This window comes from Panulirus ornatus, chromosome 14, assembly GCF_036320965.1.
Source record: "Panulirus ornatus isolate Po-2019 chromosome 14, ASM3632096v1, whole genome shotgun sequence".
NCBI lineage: Eukaryota > Metazoa > Arthropoda > Malacostraca > Decapoda > Palinuridae > Panulirus > Panulirus ornatus.
In genome coordinates this window covers 62,469,411-62,491,377 of record NC_092237.1, presented here as the reverse complement: position 1 = coordinate 62,491,377, position 21,967 = coordinate 62,469,411, and the positions used below count along the sequence as shown (strand labels likewise).

General features: G+C 38.1%; 2 protein-coding genes across 9 annotated transcripts in view; one reads left to right on the top strand and one right to left on the bottom strand.

The window, feature by feature from the left end:
* Positions 1-3,893, bottom strand: part of Stim (stromal interaction molecule) — a 173,172-nt gene extending 169,279 nt beyond the window's left edge. For 4 of the 7 annotated variants that reach the window (XM_071670128.1, XM_071670135.1, XM_071670130.1 and 1 more), the window contains exon 1: positions 3,474-3,888. In XM_071670128.1, the coding sequence (XP_071526229.1) occupies positions 3,474-3,597 (124 nt within the window). In that variant the 5' untranslated portion in view covers positions 3,598-3,888. Of the gene's footprint in view, positions 1-3,473 lie in introns of all 7 variants that reach the window. The other 3 variants (XM_071670131.1, XM_071670133.1, XM_071670129.1) reach the window with 2 other exon arrangements.
* A 4,140-nt stretch (positions 3,894-8,033) lies between these two features.
* On the top strand, positions 8,034-18,493 carry LOC139753499 (steroid receptor RNA activator 1-like). 2 transcript variants are annotated; one of them, XM_071670126.1, is made up of 5 exons: positions 8,034-8,174; positions 9,640-9,802; positions 12,551-12,779; positions 15,509-15,617; positions 16,694-18,493. In XM_071670126.1, exons 1-5 carry the CDS (start codon positions 8,156-8,158, stop codon positions 17,059-17,061), a joined length of 888 nt encoding a protein of 295 aa, XP_071526227.1. In that variant the 5' UTR covers positions 8,034-8,155; the 3' UTR covers positions 17,062-18,493. The 2 variants fall into 2 exon arrangements, with proteins under 2 accessions (XP_071526227.1, XP_071526226.1); XM_071670125.1 differs by lacking the exon at positions 8,034-8,174 and having other exon boundaries at positions 9,564-9,802; positions 16,694-17,209.
* The last annotated feature ends 3,474 nt before the right edge of the window (positions 18,494-21,967 follow it).

Sequence of the window (21,967 nt, the reverse complement as noted above, 5' to 3'; positions counted from 1 at the left end):
CCATCTCACTGGTGTTGAGGCTGTTGTGTCCTCCACCGTAAAAACTTCTGGTTTTCATTAATTTCTTCGCAGTCATCCTCTACAATCTCCCCTCTGAATCCATTAGTCCGATTAGCTGCATTTAATCTGATAATACAATCCTGATGAATTTATGGAAGTTTTGGAAGTTCCTTACCTTTCGCTACGCTGGCTTTGGGTGCTGCCCTCTACCCCAGCGGTTCCCCACTCGATGATACATGAAAGCCGTCCAGATGATATCAACAGGGTGTTGGGGTTAGAAGCTCCAATCATAAGTAAAAAGAAGGAGTACATTGTGAAAAAAGTATAATACAAGTAAAACCTTTAAGTATTAGCATAACCGTGAAATTCTTTTTAAGCATTTTACCGTGTTTAACTGAGAGTTTAATAATGTAGTAAAATGTAGCAACATAAAAAAGAATACTAAAGTCAGGTTAGTGGTGCGCCACTGAAGAAGAGACAGAACCACTGCTCTATCCCATGAAATAAAGTCTGTTGCCAGTTGGTGAAGACCTAGTCACCAAGCTGTTTAATGCTTCTCTTAAATCATTCAGTAATAATACATTCAATCTACCTGTATTTTTTATGATCATTTTAGGCCGTAGTCAAGAAATTTATACATTCTATCCAAGCTCAGTAACAATAATAATTTTCACAAATTCGCATTCCCAAAATGCTTCAATAATAAGTAATCTGATTCAAAAATATGCTTTGCAGTTCAGGTACCCCAAGTCTGTTTAATCAGTTACCAGCATACATTCCAAACATCATGAGACAACCTCAGGACTTTTTTGATCTCTTGAGCAAGACTTGAATTATGAATGAAAAGCTTTAACCGCTCACATATGCAGGAATTACTAAGATTACCAGTGACCAATGGTCTTCCTTGAATCAATTGTGAAACGTATAATCAAATCGACGAAATGGCAATCAGTTCCCTGTTACGACCCACTCATCCAAATGCTTTTCGAGTTGCTAAGCTCAGCGACTGATCACCCACAAAATTTTGATTCCATAAACGATAATGAAACATTTCCATTTTTGAACAGGTTACATTCTTAAGATCAGCTGAACGAAAACCATGCACAAAGAAACTTCATACCTGTGGTTGATAATGCTCACCCATTTTATGACGTCAACTGAACCGCTTGATAACGCTCAAAACCAAAAACCTACGTTTGCTGGATTATGATTATTTACGAAATTCACTGCTTTTACACCTACTGATTCTATATATAATGCATTACATATCTTAGAGACGAGATTTAAACATGTCCGAATTACTTAAAACAAAAAATGAAAGAATATCTGAAGAGCAGTCTGATGAGCTCCTGTGAATTTTATGGAAATGTGTACAAGGCAAAACCATTATTTATCAGTCTATTAAATCAAATATAAACAACAATACTGAATATATATATTGCAATAGGTTACGGTGGTGCACGTGATCTAGTATTTGCTGATAACCATGAAGAAATTGAAAAACGGTAAAGTTCCCAAGTGCTCTTTTGTGTAATGAATACATCATCAGGGGAGGTACAAGAATTCTTGTATTCTTGTATCTCCCAAGACAATGTAATCATTACACGAAAGTACACTTAGGAACTTATGGTGTTCATTTCTCTCGTGGTTATCACCATTATATATATATATATATATATATATATATATATATATATATATATATATATATATATATATATATACAGTTATATATCAAAGCAAAACGAAAACAGTTCATGAGCAAATGTAACCGGCAAATTTGTTACAGTAACATTTGAAGCTAAAGATTCGATAAATAGTATATTAAAAGATAAAGACACAATTCCCAGAGACTGGGTGGTTTTGCATACAAATATAAGTACCAATGTAAATGCCAGCATGACATACAACACCAATACAGAAACATCTAGACCTGGAAAAGCAGCACAGGTGCCCTGATGGCCAAACTACCATTCTCGGCCATTAAAAATCCCATGCCCAGATTCGGTGTTTCCAGTGTTGGGTAGGAGCCCGTGGGACCAGGACACTCCTGACCACACAGAGTTGCCCTCCCTTGGGTACCTGCAAGTCGTCTAATCACATAGTTTTAAAGGAAATATATTGGTAAGAATATATTGGTAATGATACTTCTATACTTCCATTTCACAAGTTGATGCGTTTTGTCAGGACATTTGCATTCTAAAATGTTTACAGATACATTAAACAAGTACCGTATATAGCTCAATTTCCTTGGAATAGCTAGTTTTTACTCCGTTATTGTTAGGTGGAAGCAATATTTATCGGTGCCAGAGTTATATGAGCAGCCCCATCAGTTATACACCTGTCTTCTGTATGACCTAAATATCTAACATTTCGTTTGTAAGTATCCTAATGCGCTATATTTTTGTTACTTTTTAGATTTTGTAGATGTCAAGACTGCTTCAAAACAGCTAAGCTATATTTTTTTCTAATATTCAAGCATAACATTAATATTCGACTAATGTAAACAACTTTTTTCTTATCATCTTAAACCAAACTACTTTGAATCATCCCAAACATTAAAGTTCCGATATCACAGCATTTGCCACCGAACTGTTTTTGCTAGTCCCACCCACACAAATCGCAGTAACTCTCAAATATGAAAATACCGGATACCTGAAATCAACAAGACATTCATGGCATGCAGAAATGCAAAAGGAAAATCCTAACTAGACACCTGGTCCCTAACTTACTTTCAAAAATAATTCTGAAGTGGAGTAAGACATGGAACACAATGCAAAGTAATAAGTAAAAAGTTGGGGTGCTTCAAGGACAATTAAATTAGGGCCAATTCACAAGTTAGTTACCATACCGCCATATACTATGTGGTATATATCACGTTACAATCTTTATAAAAGTTATATGTGCACCTATATCTTATATATATAGCAATTATATATTACATGCAAAAAAAAGCTCCTTATCACCTAATAACAAAGTTTTCATTTCCAGTAACATCTGCGAAACATTAGTTTTCGCTGTTCTACACAGCCAGCCACAGTTAACAGTAAAATGTCTATTTCCTACAATAATTTAACTACGTAACAGGATAATTACTAACACATCCTGTCAGTAGAACGTTACCAAAAACCAAAATCTTACAGGTTAAGAATACCGATGGAAGAGAACCTCCCTCCCTTAGTTCAAGGAGCATCTACGTACCCAGGGATCCATTGCCTGTCCTTACACACGGTTTAGCCCTAATTTTTTTCAAACCTAAACATCTATTGGTCCATGAATCTCGCTTATGGAATCTTTGCAACAATTAGGTCCCAACTTTCCTTACTATTTAGAAATTTCTGGAGTCGCCCCTGATGAGGTCACCAATTACAATTTTGACGGTCAAAGTTCATACCCACTTAGTATCACTGCCTCACAATAACCGACAAAATTATCAAACCCTCTGTATAATATAAGAAGGCAATCAATCTTACCTTTGTCTGAGACTTGATACCTGGTAGGTGGTACCACTGGGGCAACTCCACACACAAGTCCGACAAAACAAAACAGTAACACAAGTGTACGCCCCGGAAGGAGCTTCAACGTGTGAAGTTTCATCGTGATTGTCGGAATGCCTCCACTAAACTCTCATTATTTATTAAACATGGGTGTATGTGAGAATTTGCGACAATATGGTGTCGAATATCCACGGCACAGACGACGTAACCTTACGCCTTACTTCTCCACAAACAACTGACAGCTTCTGCGTTCACGACGCATGTGCTTAAGACAACTGATGAACAAATTGTTTAGTTATATTACTTACAAAATATATTATACTTTTTAACTCTTTTAAGTTAATCTGATATAGAATATTGTAATGTATACAATATAGGATACAATAGTAATGATCTTCAAAGATCTAGCAGATGCTCTCTGAATTTGTAGGGCTTCGTTTGGCTTCTTTATTCACCGTCCTACGGATGTCGCCTTACATTTTGAGCACACATATTCCTAGAACAAAAGAACTTATTATAAATTTTCATCTAAAAGTTAATGGAGCATTTTAATTCAACTCTACCAACCTATTACAATAAATGTGAAAATACCACCTACAAATCCAAGACTCGGACAAGTGTTTACGTAGCACCAGCTGATTCGCTGGTGCTAGCACTTGCCAGCGAACACTCTGCAGCCACTCAATACCTAGCGTCCAATAATTAAATGCGTTTTTAAATACCCTGTTTCATATATTTCACAATCACAGTAGCAAAAAGGAAACATAGCCAGACTCCCACGAAGTACAGCCTGATTCTCAAGTTGCAACATCAGTTGGTATCCAAAGAACAGAGAGAAATCAACCTAAACTAACCTGTAATTTACCTGCCAAGTCAACCTCCCCATACCTTGAAACTTACCCATTATCATCATCACCATCATCATCATCACCATCATACATTCATTCAGATTTACATGATCTGATACCATATGAATTACAAGGGTGTAAAGTATTCAATTCCCAGTGAGGTCCTCAAAGCTAAGTAGGAATAACAATGCATTTATTCCTGTCACATGGATAAATTAATGATGAAGACAAATTAAACGTAATACAGTAGGAAATATTCAAGTATGTGAGAAGTGTATTCGTGGTTATATCTGACGTATGTATAGCATAGCATGTATAGCATGTAGGCAGAATATCTTTTTTTCCCAAAGACCATCTATAGGCCATTACGAAACAACAATCTATGCAGTTTGCTATTTACTAAAGCATATCAGATGGTTCTATGGTTTAGAGCTTTATACGATGTACATACTGTGAATCTTCTTGAACGCTATATCCTTCATTCCACCTTCGCATTTTGTCCTCTGTGTTTACTCTTTACCATTTATATATATATATATATATATATATATATATATATATATATATATATATATATATATATATATATATATATATATTCTTTTTTTCTTTCATACTATTCGCCATTTCCCGCATTAGCGAGGTAACGTTAAGAACAGAGGACTGGGCCTTTAAGGAAATATCCTCACCTGGCCCCCTTCTCTGTTCCTTCATTTGGAAAATTAAAAAAAAATGAGAGGGGAGGATTTCCAGCCCCCGCTCTCTTCCCTTTTAGTCGCCTTCTACGACATGCAGGGAGTACGTGGGAAGTATTCTTAAAGAGAGAGGGGGCAGAGAGACAGACCGACACAGAAGGAACATTGTGAAGAGATAAGAGAGAGAGAACGACGATTAAAGCAGCGGAATGAAAAGACGAATAGACAAAGAAATGGATAGATAGATATGGAAATTGATATCTCTAGTTCGAGTTCGATAAAGCATGATAAATTATGGAAAGAATCCTAAGCCACATTGAGGGAAAAGCAAATAATACCCAAAGCTTTAAGACCAAAGAGGGACACATATCAACACTAATCTGCTCTTATATATGGGGAGTATACAAGTACAAGACACTACAATTCCGTGGATCTAAAAATATAGATATGAAAATATGAATATAATGAGGAATCTGAGGATTCGCATCAATTGAAAAGATTGAGGGAACAAATTCTGATAACACTAGGTCGTAAGTCAAAGGGTGGGGGGGGGGGTCTAAAAGTATAAAGGGAAACCCGCACCTCTATCTTGAGTTACTTGAGGTTCCGGGGGATAGTCGCCCTTACTGCCTTTTGGAGACAAACAGGATTAAGATTAGTCTAATAATTTTCTGAAGGCATGCTAAAATCGAGATGATTTACGTATGGGAATCGCTTTGTGCACTTAAAATATTGTAACCTAGTGCCTAAGCATGTCTGAGAATTTCCCTCAAAGTTATTTCTTTTTTTTAGTCTTAACATTTACAGTAGTTAGTGTTAGATCTAACTTCCTTGGTTTGGACCTCTATAGATATCTCATCATATCCTTTTGTTATCCGTTTGCTGCAAAGCCGTTGATATATAACAAACATGACGTGTTCCTAATAGTCTCACATGCAACTGTCCAGGAAGATTTACCTTACGTTCTCCCTCACACAGGATCAATTCACCCCTGCCACGCACGAATACCTTCCCACAATTCATTCCTGACCAGCCAAGCAACTGCCAACCTCCTCTTTCATTTCCTCCCCTTCCATGTAGATTCCTTTACATACAATTACATTTGTATTTTTTGTCATACAACGGATGCAGTCACTCTCCTCACATGAATTACTTTCACTTTTCAGGTACACCATTTGAAACTGACAATCCGTTTTCGCTGCTGCAAAAACTGATCACGTATTGTAGGAGAGGGATATGTGGCCACGATGGTCGGAGGAAGCCGTCATGTTAGCGGCTTACCACCGTCAGCGGGACTTCTTGACATATTATTATCATTATTGTTGTCTTTGTTATATCCACAATGATTGTTATCATTATAATGACTGTTATCATTATTAGAAATATCGATGTACAACGCCTTTTGATTGACTTACCTTCTTTCGAGAAACAGGTAAGATTAATGTTAAAGAGATATGACTTAAATCATTAGTCAACATATTGTATACATCACCTGAGTCTTACGTACGATGAGTTTATCTCATCTTCTGGCTTGTTTTTCTGTTTTTCAAGTATGGTGCAGAAGAGTGGGTAGAATAAACGCCAAACATAGTGTGTGTGATTGCTAAATGTGTTACGAAGGGAAAGTTTCACTCTCGTCTTTTAACCTTATTCATTTCTATAACTAACACCATTAACAGAACATGGAACACTAAGTGTCAGCTGGTGCGGAAGTGTCAGGAAATCTTTGGTGGATTTTGACTAGTGAAGCAAATTTTCATATGGGCCTATTTATATGCGTGGAGATAAACAATAACTATCATTATGACAGAAAGTTCACAAGAAACACCATAATTCACACTGTCATTCCCAATTGGTCCTGAAAATGGAGGAAAATATGCCAAAGTACCCACCAGATATCTGCCGCACTCGACCATCTCAAAACAGAAAACTTGAGCTAAAGATTTATTGAAATGTTTGATGGTCTTACCTTTAGAGAACACTGCTTTCGAAATAAGAGTACAAATGAAGACTCCAATGAATTCGAAATAGCTGACCAAGAAAATGTAAGTTACGCGCGCTATTACCTAGTAGATGTCTAAATGACTTGAATGTAAATGCATTCACAATATTCATCGCTTCGTAAATGCGTGATATGTGATTATAGGCATATTACATGTGCAAAGTGCTCTATAAAGCCTGAACCCCCCTTCTGTATATGAAAATAAGCTGTTACTGGAAGGATGAGCTTGAGCGATCTTTGTCAGCTAGATTTACTCAGCAGCAAAGATATATGAAAAGGATAGCTGCAGCACAGCTTGATCTATTGATTTTCTACCAGAAACGTATTGTCTGAAGCTGATCGGTAGGGGAAGAGGGCAGCACCTAACATAAACGTCAGAAATACGTAGAGCAAAATTGCAACGGAAAGCGGTAAGATTGTTAAGATCCCACGTGAGGATGTGAAACTTTAGCTCCTAAGTATGCTTTCTATTAAAGGAAACAAGAGAATATGGTAATGTAGGCTGCGGGAAATTTCAATTTGTATGGTAAAAAATTCGTTAATGGCTATGTGGACTATGTGGCAGAGATTACTGGTGATCCATGACTTCTCAGGGTATGCAGATAATTGTTGGACCTACTATATAGATGTAGTTACTGGTTTGTAAGGATAAAAGACGTAGGTCTCATATGCTGATAGTTGGGGAAGGGTGACTATAGAATCACTCTCGCTAAAGATTAATCGTTTATGACACTATACAAGAGAGAGAGAGAGAGAGAGAGAGAGAGAGAGAGAGAGAGAGAGAGAGAGAGAGAGAGAGAGAGAGAGAGAGAGAGAGAGAGAATTATCCAAACTAAAATGAAAATACTTAGTGTCGGATATTTTACCATAATTCATTTTGCTGATAATAGAGCTTAGGTTCTGTAGAGTTTTATAATACCCAGAAGCAAGCGTTTGCCAACATACCGTTACTCTCAGCTTAAGTCTTCGCTCACAGATTGTTAGCTGGCAAAAGACGTTCGTTGGTATACATATAATCCAAAATGCTTTCATTCGCTTTACTGCCTGTTTGATGTTTACTTCTTGTCAGCTGAGCAGTGACAGGCATACACACATTTTATAATTTTTTGTATAATGGATCCAATTGAACCAGGTATGTTCATAGATTTATTGAATGTATAGAATTACACAAACTTTTAAACATAAGGGGATCTCTAACCATAGGCGTGACACCACCATACTGGTTTCATAACGTTCGGACATTCATGTCGACATTGGTGGGTCGAATGACATTGCGCTGAAATTGTTATTGTAAACTGTAAGAGGCATTACGTTCAGTATTTATTAAATAAAGCCTCACGTTCTATATTGAAAATGCACGACAGTCTTCTCGACATACCTATTTCCGACGTACGGCCAACAGTAGTAGTTCAGCTCCGCATGACATTACCTTGAGTATTGAATGTTTAGTAGCTAATTTATTGATTTAGTTACGCATCACAGTTAGCTTTAGATATTGGGTACAGTAATTTTGCTTTGCAATGCTAGTGTAGTATATAGACAATACAGTAACAGTAAATGAAGATTACAAAAGGAGGGTATATTTGGAAAAAGAGGGAAAGATCTAAGATTAGAATTAACAATTGAATATTATTATCTCCAGTAGTTTTTACTGGTTTAACATTTAAAATGTAAATTTTTTTTTCAGATTCACAGCAAACTGTTGTCAACAGAATCTTTTCCAAACATTTTTGTTGCATATAGGCCACATTCTCATGTTTTAAACACACCATTAATATGGCTTTCACACAGTAGAAGAAGACAACATAAGCTTATTTAAAGAATTGTGAAAGTTTTAAGTTGATAGAGGTCCATTAATCCATTCACTGCAGCTGGGGCATATATGCTCTGTAATTTTTTCAGGTTCACTCTGAGCATATATGTTAAAGATTCGTAAATCACTTACCTTAATGTCAAAGTATGATATACAGCCATCAGTACTTGTAGTGGCATTCCCTGCTTAGTTACCATGTGGTACATCGTACATTTTTTTCCTTGCATTGGTTATTTCTCACGATGTCAATGAAACCTGCACAAGATCTGCATCCTCTTGTTATGCAAATGTGAAACTTTTACACTCCTAGAAAGTAAAAGATAATAGAAGAAAACTTAGTTATATTTATGTCAGTAACACTTCCGGGAATACTACATCTCAGAATGTATGCCCGTGAGTACCCTATAAAGAGTTTCATCAGGTTGAATTCTACATTCTTTCTTTAAAATTGTAATGCAAATCACGATAAAATCATATGCATTTTATTTCAAACATTTGAGAATATTTTGCATACAGTTTATGTTTGATGTAATGACTGCCACAGTGTGAGGGTCATCTAGATAGCTATGTTAATGAAAGTATATACTATAATATGATGTAGATAAATTGAGAATGAAATAGTAGTAGTGTTTCAAGAAAAGCATTGGGTTTGAGTATGAGTGGTAGACCACCAGGCAGTAAAATAAATGTATCCAGAAATTGATCATTAGTAGCAGGAAGAGCAAGCTTAACGTGATGAGTGTTGGTACCACTGTTAATAATGATTCCTTGATTTCATCCTCAGGCAATCATGAACGTGCTTGGAATGATCCACCAAAGTTTGCTTTCAATGCAGGCAGTGCAGTCACACCTGGAGGCTCTGGTGGTAGACGCCGTTTATTGAATAAAAGAGTTCCTGTACCCATTGGTCCTTCAGGTAGTTCCAGTCCAATGCCTCCTGCTATGAGGTGAATCTCTGTTAGCTTAGCAAGTATGAATATGTAGATCCACTCATATACACATACATATACATAAACGCCAATACATGCACATACACATACATGTACATATCAACATATTACATACATATACATATTCATACTTGCTTACCTTCATCCATTCCTGTCGCTACCCTGCCATGCAGGAAATAGCAACCCCCCCCCCCAGCGAGGTAGCACCAGGAAAAGACAAGAAAGGCCAATTTTTCACACTCAGTCTCCAGCTGTCATGTGTAATGCACCAAAATCACAGCTCCCTATCCACTCCAGGCCCCACAGACCTTTCCATGGTTTACCCCAGGCACCTCACATTCCTTAGTTCAGTCTATTGACAGCACGTTGACCCCAGTATACCACATCGTTCCCATTCACTCTATTCATTGCACACTTTTCACCCATCTGTATTTTCAGGCCCAGATTGCTCAAAATCTTTTTCACTCCATCCTTCCACCTCCAGTTTGGTCTCCTGCTTCTCCTTGTTCCCTCCATATATCCTCTTAGTCAATCTTTCCTTACTCATTTGTCCCACATGTCCAGCAAATTGAACACACCCTCCTCAGCTCTCTCAACCACATTCTTTTTATTACCATACATCTCTCTTACCCTTTTATTTCCTACTTGATCAAACCACTTCACACCACATATTGTTCTCATGCATTTAATTTTCTACACATCCACTCTCCTCCATATAACCCATCTATAGCCCATGCCTTGCAACCTTATAATATTCCTGGAACTACTATTCCTTCAAACATACCCATTTTTTTTCTCTCCAAGATAACATTCTTTCTTTCCTTATGTTCTTCATTGCTCTCAGAACCTTTGCTTCATCCCCCACTCTATGACTCACTTCTGCTTCCATGGTTCAATTTGCTGCCAGGTCCACTCCCAGATACCTAAAACACTTCACTGCCTCCAATTTTTCTCCATTAAAATTTACACTCCCAGATACCTAAAACACTTCACTTCCTCCAATTTTTCTCTATTAAAACTTATATCCCAACGAACAAGTCCCTCAACCCCGCTAAACCTGATAACCTTGCTCTTATTCACATTTACTCTTAACTTTCTCCTTTCACACACTTTTCCAAACTCATATATATATATACTGGACTTTTTCTTAGAAATTGAACATGGTTTAATCATAAAAAATGTATACATAAACATCCACTTAAATGACCCAACAAGCACTAAACAAACATACCAAGCAATTGCTTGGGGCTCCATGCTTTACAGGACCCTCAGATCCCTGTATTCTTTGTATTGTGTGAATAAATTTTTATTTGTTTTATCATTTTTGGATTAAGATGCTTACATTGCAGTTTCATGGATGAGGCAAAGTGAAACTGAAATGAAAAATGTTTGACTTGTTTATGCATCAAAATTATGCCTCTATGGGGCCCAAGTGACTCTCCTCCCAAACAATCCCAAAACAGTCTCTTTGTCCTATCCCAGTCCTGAACACCACTCTGCCAAACACAAACACCCACCAAAAACTACACTCCCTACACATATATGCATTACTTTTTCCTGTCTACACTCTGGGCATCACCCTACTCTCCAAAAGTACAAAGACATTTTCCATATATCAAAAGATCCCTCATGCTCACAATGTAACTACAAAAATGAAGACCCTGCACTTTCTCCTCATAGACACACACACACACAGTATCACCACACTTTATGACCTTGAGCCTTGAAAATTACTCGTCAGTGTTTTGAACACTCCATCTTCAGGAGTTACTTGAAAGAAAATTCTTAGCAAAATTATAAAGTTACACCAATGAAATTTATTTAATTTTAAAGTCTTTGTTAACAAACTATATAGTTATATATTGACAGGTAAAACACACAGTTTGTGTAAAATCTGTACTATAGAATAGTGGTCCTAGTTTCAGTCTAATAACAGTGAGGATATTGCCAGATACATGATAACTAAATGCGTAGACAGTTTACAGTATTCTTTTAGGCAGGATAGAAATTGCTCGTTGTTGGGGTGATTTTCTGGGATAGTATTATACAGTATGATTTATACCTGCATACTATAAAAAGCTGGCCCTGCATGTCTTCAGTCTGTATACAACCCAAGGAAGTTGGCAGACACTTGACAACTATAATTCATTAATTTCCCTTGAAGATGATATATTTTTGGAAAAGTGGAAAAGTATGTTATTGTTGAGCAGGAAGGTTGTATAGGTAATATGGGGGGTATAAAGAGGAAAAATGGCATTCAGCCATTCTCTGATGAATCAAAACAAAGGTAATTTGTTGTTGGAGTTTCTGTTTAGTGTAAGTCCAAGTCCAAAGGTTGATAGCTCATCAGACCCTAACCTCCCCAAGGATAAAGCAGATGAGGGCCTGAATCTGTCACTGTTCTAATATTTACAAAGTATCACGGAACCAAGGCTTACCATAAGTACTTCCCTGAAGTATGCACTTCGTGGTGTCTTTATAGGATCTAACATGCCCCCTAAACATCATTTCAGACTAAGAATTCTTAACATGCTTGATATAAATCTACATGTGGTAAAAATGTCATTTTTTTCACAGTTGCATTTGTTACTTGCACTTGACGATGTCACACTTACAGTTGAACTTGCTAGTGTGATCACATCTTGACCATGCATTACAGCTTTGGTCTCAGAATTATCAAAAAAAAAAAAAAAAAAAAACAATCTGATATTAGTAACCACTACTTTTTTTTTTTTACCTTTTTAGACCTAGTGATACCCCACCTATTAGGGGACAAACTCCACTTCGACCTCCTTCTGCAGGTCCCCCACCAATTCATCCACCCTCAGTTAACCATGTTCATGATATAAAAGCTAATAATCCAGTGGATGATGCAACAAGGGAAGTAGAGGACTGCAGAGATTTTCAAGAAATTTTGGAAGAGGTAGAGGTAGCACTCAAGAATTCACTTCAAAGCATACTTGATGAACTAAAGGTAATGTGTATACATGTACTTAGTTGTTCTAGTGACAAGTCTTTAATGTACATACATGTTTTCATATTTGGCAACCCACAAAAGCAATTTTGTTGCCCCAAAATGTTACTGTCCGCCAAATCACTAATGTTTAGTACTATCAATGTTGAGTAACCATTATTACGTACTGTGTTACCCATACTATCTACATATATTCCTGGTAAATTATATGGGAGGGTATTGATTGAGAGGGTGAAGGCATGTACAGAGCATCAGATTGGGGAAGAGCAGTGTGGTTTCAGAAGTGGTGGAGGATGTGTGGATCAGGTGTTTGCTTTGAAGAATGTATGTCAGAAATACTTAGAAAAGCAAATGGATTTGTATGTAGCATTTATGGATCTGGAGAAGGCATATGATAGAGTTGATAGAGATGCTCTGTGGAAGGTATTAAGAATATATGGTGTGGGAGGCAAGTTGTTAGAAGCAGTGAAAAGTTTTTATCGAGGATGTAAGGCATGTGTACGTGTAGGAAGAGAGGAAAGTGATTGGTTCTCAGTGAATGTAGGTTTGCTGCAGGGGTGTGTGATGTCTCCATGGTTGTTTAATTTGTTTATGGATGGGGTTGTTAGGGAGGTAAATGCAAGAGTTTTGGAAAGAGGGGCAAGTATGAGGTCTGTTGTGGATGAGAGCTTGGGAAGTGAGTCAGTTGTTGTTCGCTGATGATACAGCACTGGTGGCTGATTCATGTGAGAAACTGCAGAAGCTGGTGACTGAGTTTGGTAAAGTGTATGAAAGAAGAAAGTTAAGAGTAAATGTGAATAAGAGCAAGGTAATTAGGTACAGTAGGGTTGAGGGTCAAGTCAATTGGGAGGTAAGTTTGAATGGAGAAAAACTGGAGGAAGTGAAGTGTTTTAGATATCTGGGAGTGGATCTGGCAGCGGATGGAGCCATGCAAGCGGAAGTAGATCATAGGGTGGGGGAGGGGGCGAAAATCCTGGGAGCCTTGAAGAATGTGTGGAAGTCGAGAACATTATCTCGGAAAGCAAAAATGGGTATGTTTGAAGGAATAGTGGTTCCAACAATGTTGTATGGTTGCGAGGCGTGGGCTATGGATAGAGTTGTGCGCAGGAGGATGGATGTGCTGGAAATGAGATGTTTGAGGACAATGTGTGGTGTGAGGTGGTTTGATCGAGTAAGTAAAGTAAGGTTAAGAGAGATGTGTGGAAATAAAAAGAGCGTGGTTGAGAGAGCAGAAGAGGGTGTTTTGAAATGGTTTGGGCACATGGAGAGAATGAGTGAGGAAAGATTGACCAAGAGGATATATGTGTCGGAGGTGGAGGGAACGAGGAGAAGTGGGAGACCAAATTGGAGGTGGAAAGATGGAGTGAAAAAGATTTTGTGTGATCGGGGCCTGAACATGCAGGAGGGTGAAAGGAGGGCAAGGAATAGAGTGAATTGGATCGATGTGGTATACCGGGGTTGACGTGCTGTCAGTGGATTGAATCAGGGCATGTGAAGCGTCTGGGGTGAACCATGGAAAGCTGTGTAGGTATGTATATTTGCGTGTGTGGACGTATGTATATACATGTGTATGGGGGTGGGTTGGGCCATTTCTTTCGTCTGTTTCCTTGCGCTACCTCGCAGGCGCGGGAGACGGCGACAAAGCAAAGCAAAAAAAAAAAAAAAAAAAATATTGATTATTAGCTATGTGTAGGAAGTTGATTTTGGCATGTGAGAATAGTCATCAGTAATATTGTCTATCGCTTTACAAGGCTTCAAATAAGACACAGGTATGGGGTTCCTACTTCTAGCCAGGTCACAAGAGCAAGATTCTTGTGCCTTTGATTTTGCTTTAGTAGTGTACTATCTGTGGAAGGGGTCCCTCTGTCTTGCATTGTTTTCTGTTACACATATATTCCCTGGGGATAGGGGAGAAAGAATACTTCCCACGTATTCCCTGCGTGTCGTAGAAGGCGACTAAAAGGGAAGGGAGCGGGGGGCTGGAAATCCTCCCCTCTCGTTTTTTTTTTTTTTTTTTTTTTTTTTCCAAAAGAAGGAACAGAGAAGGGGGCCAGGTGAGGATGTTCCCTCAAAGGCCCAGTCCTCTGTTCTTAGCGCTACCTCGCTAATGCGGGAAATGGCGAATAGTAAAAAAAAAAAAAAAAATATATTCTGCATGTAAGATTGCATAACTTAATAATCTTTCATAATTTTCTGCTTTTAACCTCAAAATCTTATGTAGCCCCTAAACATAGATCATTGAATTCTGCTGACACAATATTTTTAACCCAGTATATATGCATGGGATTTCTTTATCTTTTTGCATTAATATAACTCTTTTCTTTTACAATTGAGAATATTTAACTTGATAGACATGCTGTGGACAGATGATTACTTTAACTCTGTTTTTAGTCGTAATGTTAGTAATACAGTGCACAACATGCAGTGGTACAGGATGGTGAGAATCCTAAGCCTTTTCCCACCACCACAAAGGTTTGTTGTGAGTTAAATTATGGATATCAGAGGTGGTACTATTCTAATGGCAGTACTTTACATTATAATGTACTACTTTAGTTTTTGTTTTTGCATGATTTTTTTTATTCAGTTAACTGGAAATTTTCAACTTTAAGCTTTTGAAATGTAGATATTAACTTGATTAAATATTTCTGTAATACAGCTGGCATGGCGTGTTTATTTCATAACTGTAAAACTTATATTTTACTCATTATGATGAAAATTTGCATTGAAAGGATAACGTTCGTGAGGAGATCACTAAACGTCTTCATCTGATGAAGACAATGTGGATGGATGAAAAACTCAATGTTATGGTTCAGAAGAGGATGTTAGCACTTGCTAGAGGTATGATTCTACAAATAAATCTAAAAGGAGAGCATTCATGTGCATGATGTGGTATTTATAAGTAGCCTGCATGTATTCAGTGATCATTTCTTGTTAAAGGATATACCAAAGCAATTTTTGCAGTGTAGAATAAGTAGTCTTGGTATTAATGTTTGATGCATGCATGTTGTTAGATATTAGTTTTCAAAATGTTTTACTAATCTTTTAAGTAACATCTATTATTACCATGAACATTTTGCTCCATATACCTCACTGCCTGCATATTTTAGCACATTAATACATAGAGACCGCATATTTTCAAAGAATTATTCCTATTGGGTCAGCTTTGAGAGAGGATTTCCATCTGGAATCTGCCATCAGAGCTGTTTCATCTTCAGAAAGCAGTTGATCCATCTCCTATGACCTCTTGCCCCACCATACAGTAGACCCACCCCTAGCACTAAGATCATTTACTTTACTTCCCTGACAACTTTGTCCATAAACATACTAAACCATGTTGACATCACCATGCACCCTCATGTTAGGAATGTACTATGTCCGACTTTCTAACACCTATGTAAATGTAATAACGTTGCTTTTCGTTTTACGCGTTTGCTATTTTCCTTACGAGTGATATAGCATCATAAATAGACAGCTGAGCCTTAGGAGAAAATTCCTTGCTTGGTTTTATCACCTGTTCCTACAGAATAGAATTTCCTTCCCTCTAAATTACCTTCAGCAGCATGCATGAGATACAAGGGCAGTTTTTCTCTTCCCAGTCACCAGAGTAATGAAGACCAACTTCAGTTTAGAAAAAAAATCATGAAAGCAAATGATGCTTTATGAAAGGCTTGTAATAACAATCATGCAGCAATCATTATATATAATTATTGAAATTACTAATAGATTTCAGTGTTAGTATATTACTGCATTTGATTTCCAGAGTGCTGAAGTTATGAATGGCTTTTTCATATCTTGATTTTTACCATTATTTTACATTAAATCTGCAACCTTATAATGGTGTTTAACTTCTTGTATGCAAAAATGGTATATTCATAATTAACAGTTTTAGTTTAATGAATACGATTTTTTTTCAGCTTTAACTAAGGAGGAATACGACACCGCATGGGCTTTACACCAGGGCCTCATTGTAGATTACACAAGTATCTGTTCTCCTTGGATGGTTGGTGTCAAGACATTAATCACAGAGTGTCGAAACCAGTCAAAACACAGAGCAACAGATGCAATTAGTTGTGTATTACCAGGTGGAGGAGGAGAGGAAGTTAAAAATGAAGTAACATTAGATGTAAATTCTGTTGGGAAAATCATAATCAGTGAGAAAAAATGCAACAATGGTGAGGAAGGGAAGCGTGCTAATGCTACTGGTGCTGACATTGCCTCTGGAAGTTGTGACAGTGATGCAGACAATAAAAAAGAAACCTCCAAGGTTTTCACATCAGAATGAGATAAACAATACTTTTGTAATTATCTTTTTATGGACCAGTTTAGTTTGGTGTTTCAATGGGTTTCTTTTTTCATCAGTAACATTCCTTGGAGGCATGATAATAATGCTTGGCACACCAGACTTTTTACCAGACTTTTAGAAAGAGATTTGATATATCTTAATTACAAGAGGATAAAGGGGTTGTCAGAAGCAGAAAAAATAATACTTTTGATTTTATGTATGTTTGTGCACTCCAGGAATACTCCATGAAAAAAGAAAGCCACTTGTTTATGACTGTATATATCCTGTAATTTTTGCATTTTATGATATAGTGTTTAGTGTTTTGTAGCAAAGTTATATTTTATAATTTTAAGATAGTGTGAGCATCTTCATTCCTTTTTCTGGTCATGTCATACTGTGTAATACCTCATCAGTTGAGCTTTATTAGACTATAATACTTTTCTTATTTTTTATACTGACTGCCATTTCCTCTGCCAGCGAGGTAGCACCAGAAAACAGACAAAGAAAGACCCATCCACTCATATAAATACACAGACACACACATATACACACATGTACATATTCATACTTGCTTGCCTTCATTCATTCCAGCGCCACCCCGCCCCAAAGGAAAGAGCATCGCCACCCCTGCATCAGTGAGGTATCTCCAGGAAAACACAAAAAAAGGCCACATTCGTTCAGTCTCTGGCTGATGTGTAATGTACCGAAACCACAGCTCCTATCCATAACCAGACCCTACAGACCTTTCCATGGTTTACTCCACACGTTTCACATGCCCTGGTTCAGTCCATTCTTATCATTAGTATTAAAACTATCTTGTATCACTTGGTACATGATTATGCTTAAGAATATTCAGCATTACACATTTTATTAGTTAATATTTTCTTTCTTTAACTTTGTCTTTACACAATCACTTACCAAGAATTTGGATATCAAAAATTTTCATTTATCAAACTCATTGGTGTTTATCATTTTATTATCTTATGTCAAATCATCTCTTCTTTTATAGCCAGAACTTTCTTAGGTTTAAAAAGCTACTCAAGTACATAATCACCAGCTTTTAGTCTAGCCTAATTCAGTAATTATTTTACACACATTGCTCATTACCATGCTCAGTGAGCCTGATCCATCAAAATACTATGCCATGTTCAAACCTGTTTTTGTATGGAGTCAACTAGAAATGGAGACTTTATTGCCATGGCCACCTCCTTGAGGGAGTTCCAATTGGAAAAGGTGTCAGAGATAAAGATAGATAGCTATTTTGTAATTCCAAAATTAATGTACCATAATTACCAGTTTCAACACATTTGCCTTTAGCTTTTCATTCTGGCTGTGTATTAGGATCAAGCACAGGATGTATAGCAGTTTTTTGTAGGTTACAACAAAGCTTTTGAATCTCATTTGCAAGTGAAATAAAATACTTCATCTTGAATTGATTTTACTGTATCTTATTTATTTTATTTATTTATTTATTTTGCTTTGTCGCTGTCTCCCGTGTTAGCGAGGAAGCGCAAGGAAACACACAAAAGAATGGCCCAACCCACCCAATATATACATACATGTCCACACAAGCAAATATACATACCTATACATCTCAACGTATACATATGTATACACACACAGACATATACATATATACACATGTACATAATTCATACTGTCTGCCTTTATTCATTCCCATCGCCACCCCTCCACACATGAAATAACAACCCCCTCCCCCGTTATGTGCGCGTGGTAACGCTAAGAAAAGACAACAAAGGCCACATTCGTTCAAACTCGGTCTCTAGCTGTCATGTAATAATGCACCGACACCACAGCTCCCTTTCCACATCTAGGCCCCACAGAACTTTCCATGGTTTACCCCAGACGCTTCACATGCCCTGGTTCAATCCATTGACAGCACGTCGACCCGGTATACCACATCATTCCAATTCACTCTATTCCTTGCCCGTCTTACACCCTCCTACGTGTTCAGGCCCCGATCACTCAAAATCTTTGTCACTCCATCTTTCCACCTCCAGTTTGGTCTCCCACTTCTCGTTCCCTCCACCTCTGACACATATATCCTCTTGGTCAATCTTTCCTCACTCATTCTCTCCATGTGACCAAACCATTTCAAAACACCCTCTTCTGCTCTCTCAACCACACTCTTTTTATTACCACACATCTCTCTTACCCTATTATTACTTACTTGATCAAACCACCTCACACCACATATTGTCCTCAAAAATCTCATTTCCAGCACATCCACCCTCCTCTGCACAACTCTTATCCATAGCCCACGCCTTGCAACCATATAACATTGTTGGAACCACTATTCCTTCAAACATACCCATTTTTGCTTTCCAAGATAATGTTCTCGACTTCCACACATTCTTCAATGCTCCCACAACTTTCGCCCCCTCCCTCATCCTGTGGTTCACTTTCACCGCAATGGTTCCATCCGCTGCCAAATCCAGTCCCAGATGTTTAAAACACTTCACTTCCTCCAGTTTTTCTCCATTCAAACTTACCTCCCAATTGACTTGTCCCTCAACCCTACTGTACCTAATAACCATGCTCTTATTCACATTTACTTTCAGCTTTCTTCTTTCACACACTTTACCAAACTCGGTCACCAGCTTCTGCAGTTTCTTACCCGAATCAGCCACCAGTGCTGTATCATCAGCGAACAACAACTGACCCACTTCCCAAGCTCTCTCATCCACAACAGACTGCATACTTGCCCCTCATTCCAAAACTTTTGCATTCACCTCCCTAACAACCCCATCCATAAACAAATTAAACAACCATGGAGACATCACACACCCCTGCCGCAAACCTACATTCACTGAGAACCAATCACTTTCCTCTCTTCCTACATGTGCACATGCCTTACATCCTCAATAAAAACTTTTCACTGCTTCTAACAACTTGCCTCCCACACCATATATTCTTAATACCTTCCACAGAGCATCTCTATCAACTCTATCATATGCCTTCTCCAGATCCATAAATGCTACATACAAATCCATTTGCTTTTCTAAGTATTTCTCACATACTTCTTCAAAGCAAACACCTGATCCACACATCCTCTACCACTTCTGTAACCACACTGCTCTTCCCCAGTCTGACGCTCTGTACATGCCTTCACCCTCTCAATCAATACCCTCCCATATAATTTCCTAGGAAATGCTCAACAAACTTATACCTCTGTAATTTGAGCACTCACTTTTATCCCCTTTGCCTTTGTACAATGGCACTATGCAAGCATTCTGCCAATCCTCAGGCACCTCACCATGAGTCATACATACATTGAATAACCTTACCAACCAGTCAACAATACAGTCTCCCCCTTTTTTAATATATTCCACTGCAATACCATCCAAACCTGCCGCCTTGCCGGCTTTCATCTTCCAAAAAGCTTTTACTACCTCTTCTCTGTTTACCAAATCATTCTCCCTAACCCTCTCACTTTGCACACCACCTCGACCAAAACACCCTATATCTGCCACTCTATCATCAAAGACATTCAACAAACCTTCAAAATACTCACTCCATCTCCTTCTCACATCACCACTACTTATCACCTCCCCATTAGCCCCCTTCACTGAAGTTCCCATTTGTTCCCTTGTCTTACACACTTTATTTATCTCCTTCCAAAACATCTTTTTACTCTCCCTAAAATTTAATGATACTCTCTCACCCCAACTCCCATTTGCCCTCTTTTTCACCTCTTGCACCTTCCTCTTGACCTCCTGCCTCTTTCTTTTATACATCTCCCACTCATTTGCATTATTTCCCTGCAAAAATTGTCCAAAAGCCTCTCTCTTCTCTTTCACTAATATTCTTACTTCTTCATCCCACCACTCACTACCCTTTCTAATCTGCCCATCTCCCACGCTTCTCATGCCACAAGCATCTTTTGCACAAGCCATAACTGTTTCCCTAAATACATCCCATTCCTCCCCCACTCCCCTTATGTCCTTTGTTCTCACCTTTTTCCATTCTGTACCCAGTCTCTCCTCGTACTTCCTCACACAGGTCTCCTTCCCAAGCTCACTTACTCTCACCACTCTCTTCACCCCAACATTCTCTCTTCTTTTCTGAAAACCTCTACAAATCTTCACCTTCGCCTTCACAAGATAATGATCAGACATCCCTCCAGTTGCACCCTCTCAGCACATTAACATCCAAAAGTCTCTCTCGCACGCCTATCAATTAACACGTAATCCAATAACGCTCTCTGGCCATCTCTCCAACTTACATACGTATACTTATGTATATCTCTCTTTTTAAACCAGGTATTCCCAATCACCAGTCCTTTTTCAGCACATAAATCTACAAGCTTCACCATTTCCATTTACAACACTGAACATCCCATGTACACCAATTATTCCCTCAACTTCCACATTACTCACCTTTGCATTCAAATCACCCATCACTATAACTTGGTCTCATGCATCAAAACTACTAGCACACTCACTCATCTGCTCACAAAACACTTGCCTCTCATGATCTTTCTTCTCATGCCCAGGTGCATATGCACCAATAATCACCCATCTCTCTCCATCCACTTTCAGTTTTACCCATATCAATCTAGAGTTTACTTTCTTACACTCTATCATATACTCCCACCACTCCTGTTTCAGGAGTAGTGCTACTCCTTCCCTTGCTCTTGTCCTCTCACTAACCCCTGACTTTACTCCCAAGACATTCCCAAACCACTCTTCCCCTTTACCCTTGAGATTCATTTTACTCAGAGCCAAAACATCCAGGTTCCTTTCCTAAAACATACTACCTATCTCTCCTTTTTTCTCATCTTGGTTACATCCACACACATTTAGACACCCCAATGTGAGCCTTCGAGGAGGATGAGCACTCCCTGTGTGACTCCTTCTGTTTCCCTTTTTATAAAGTTAAAATA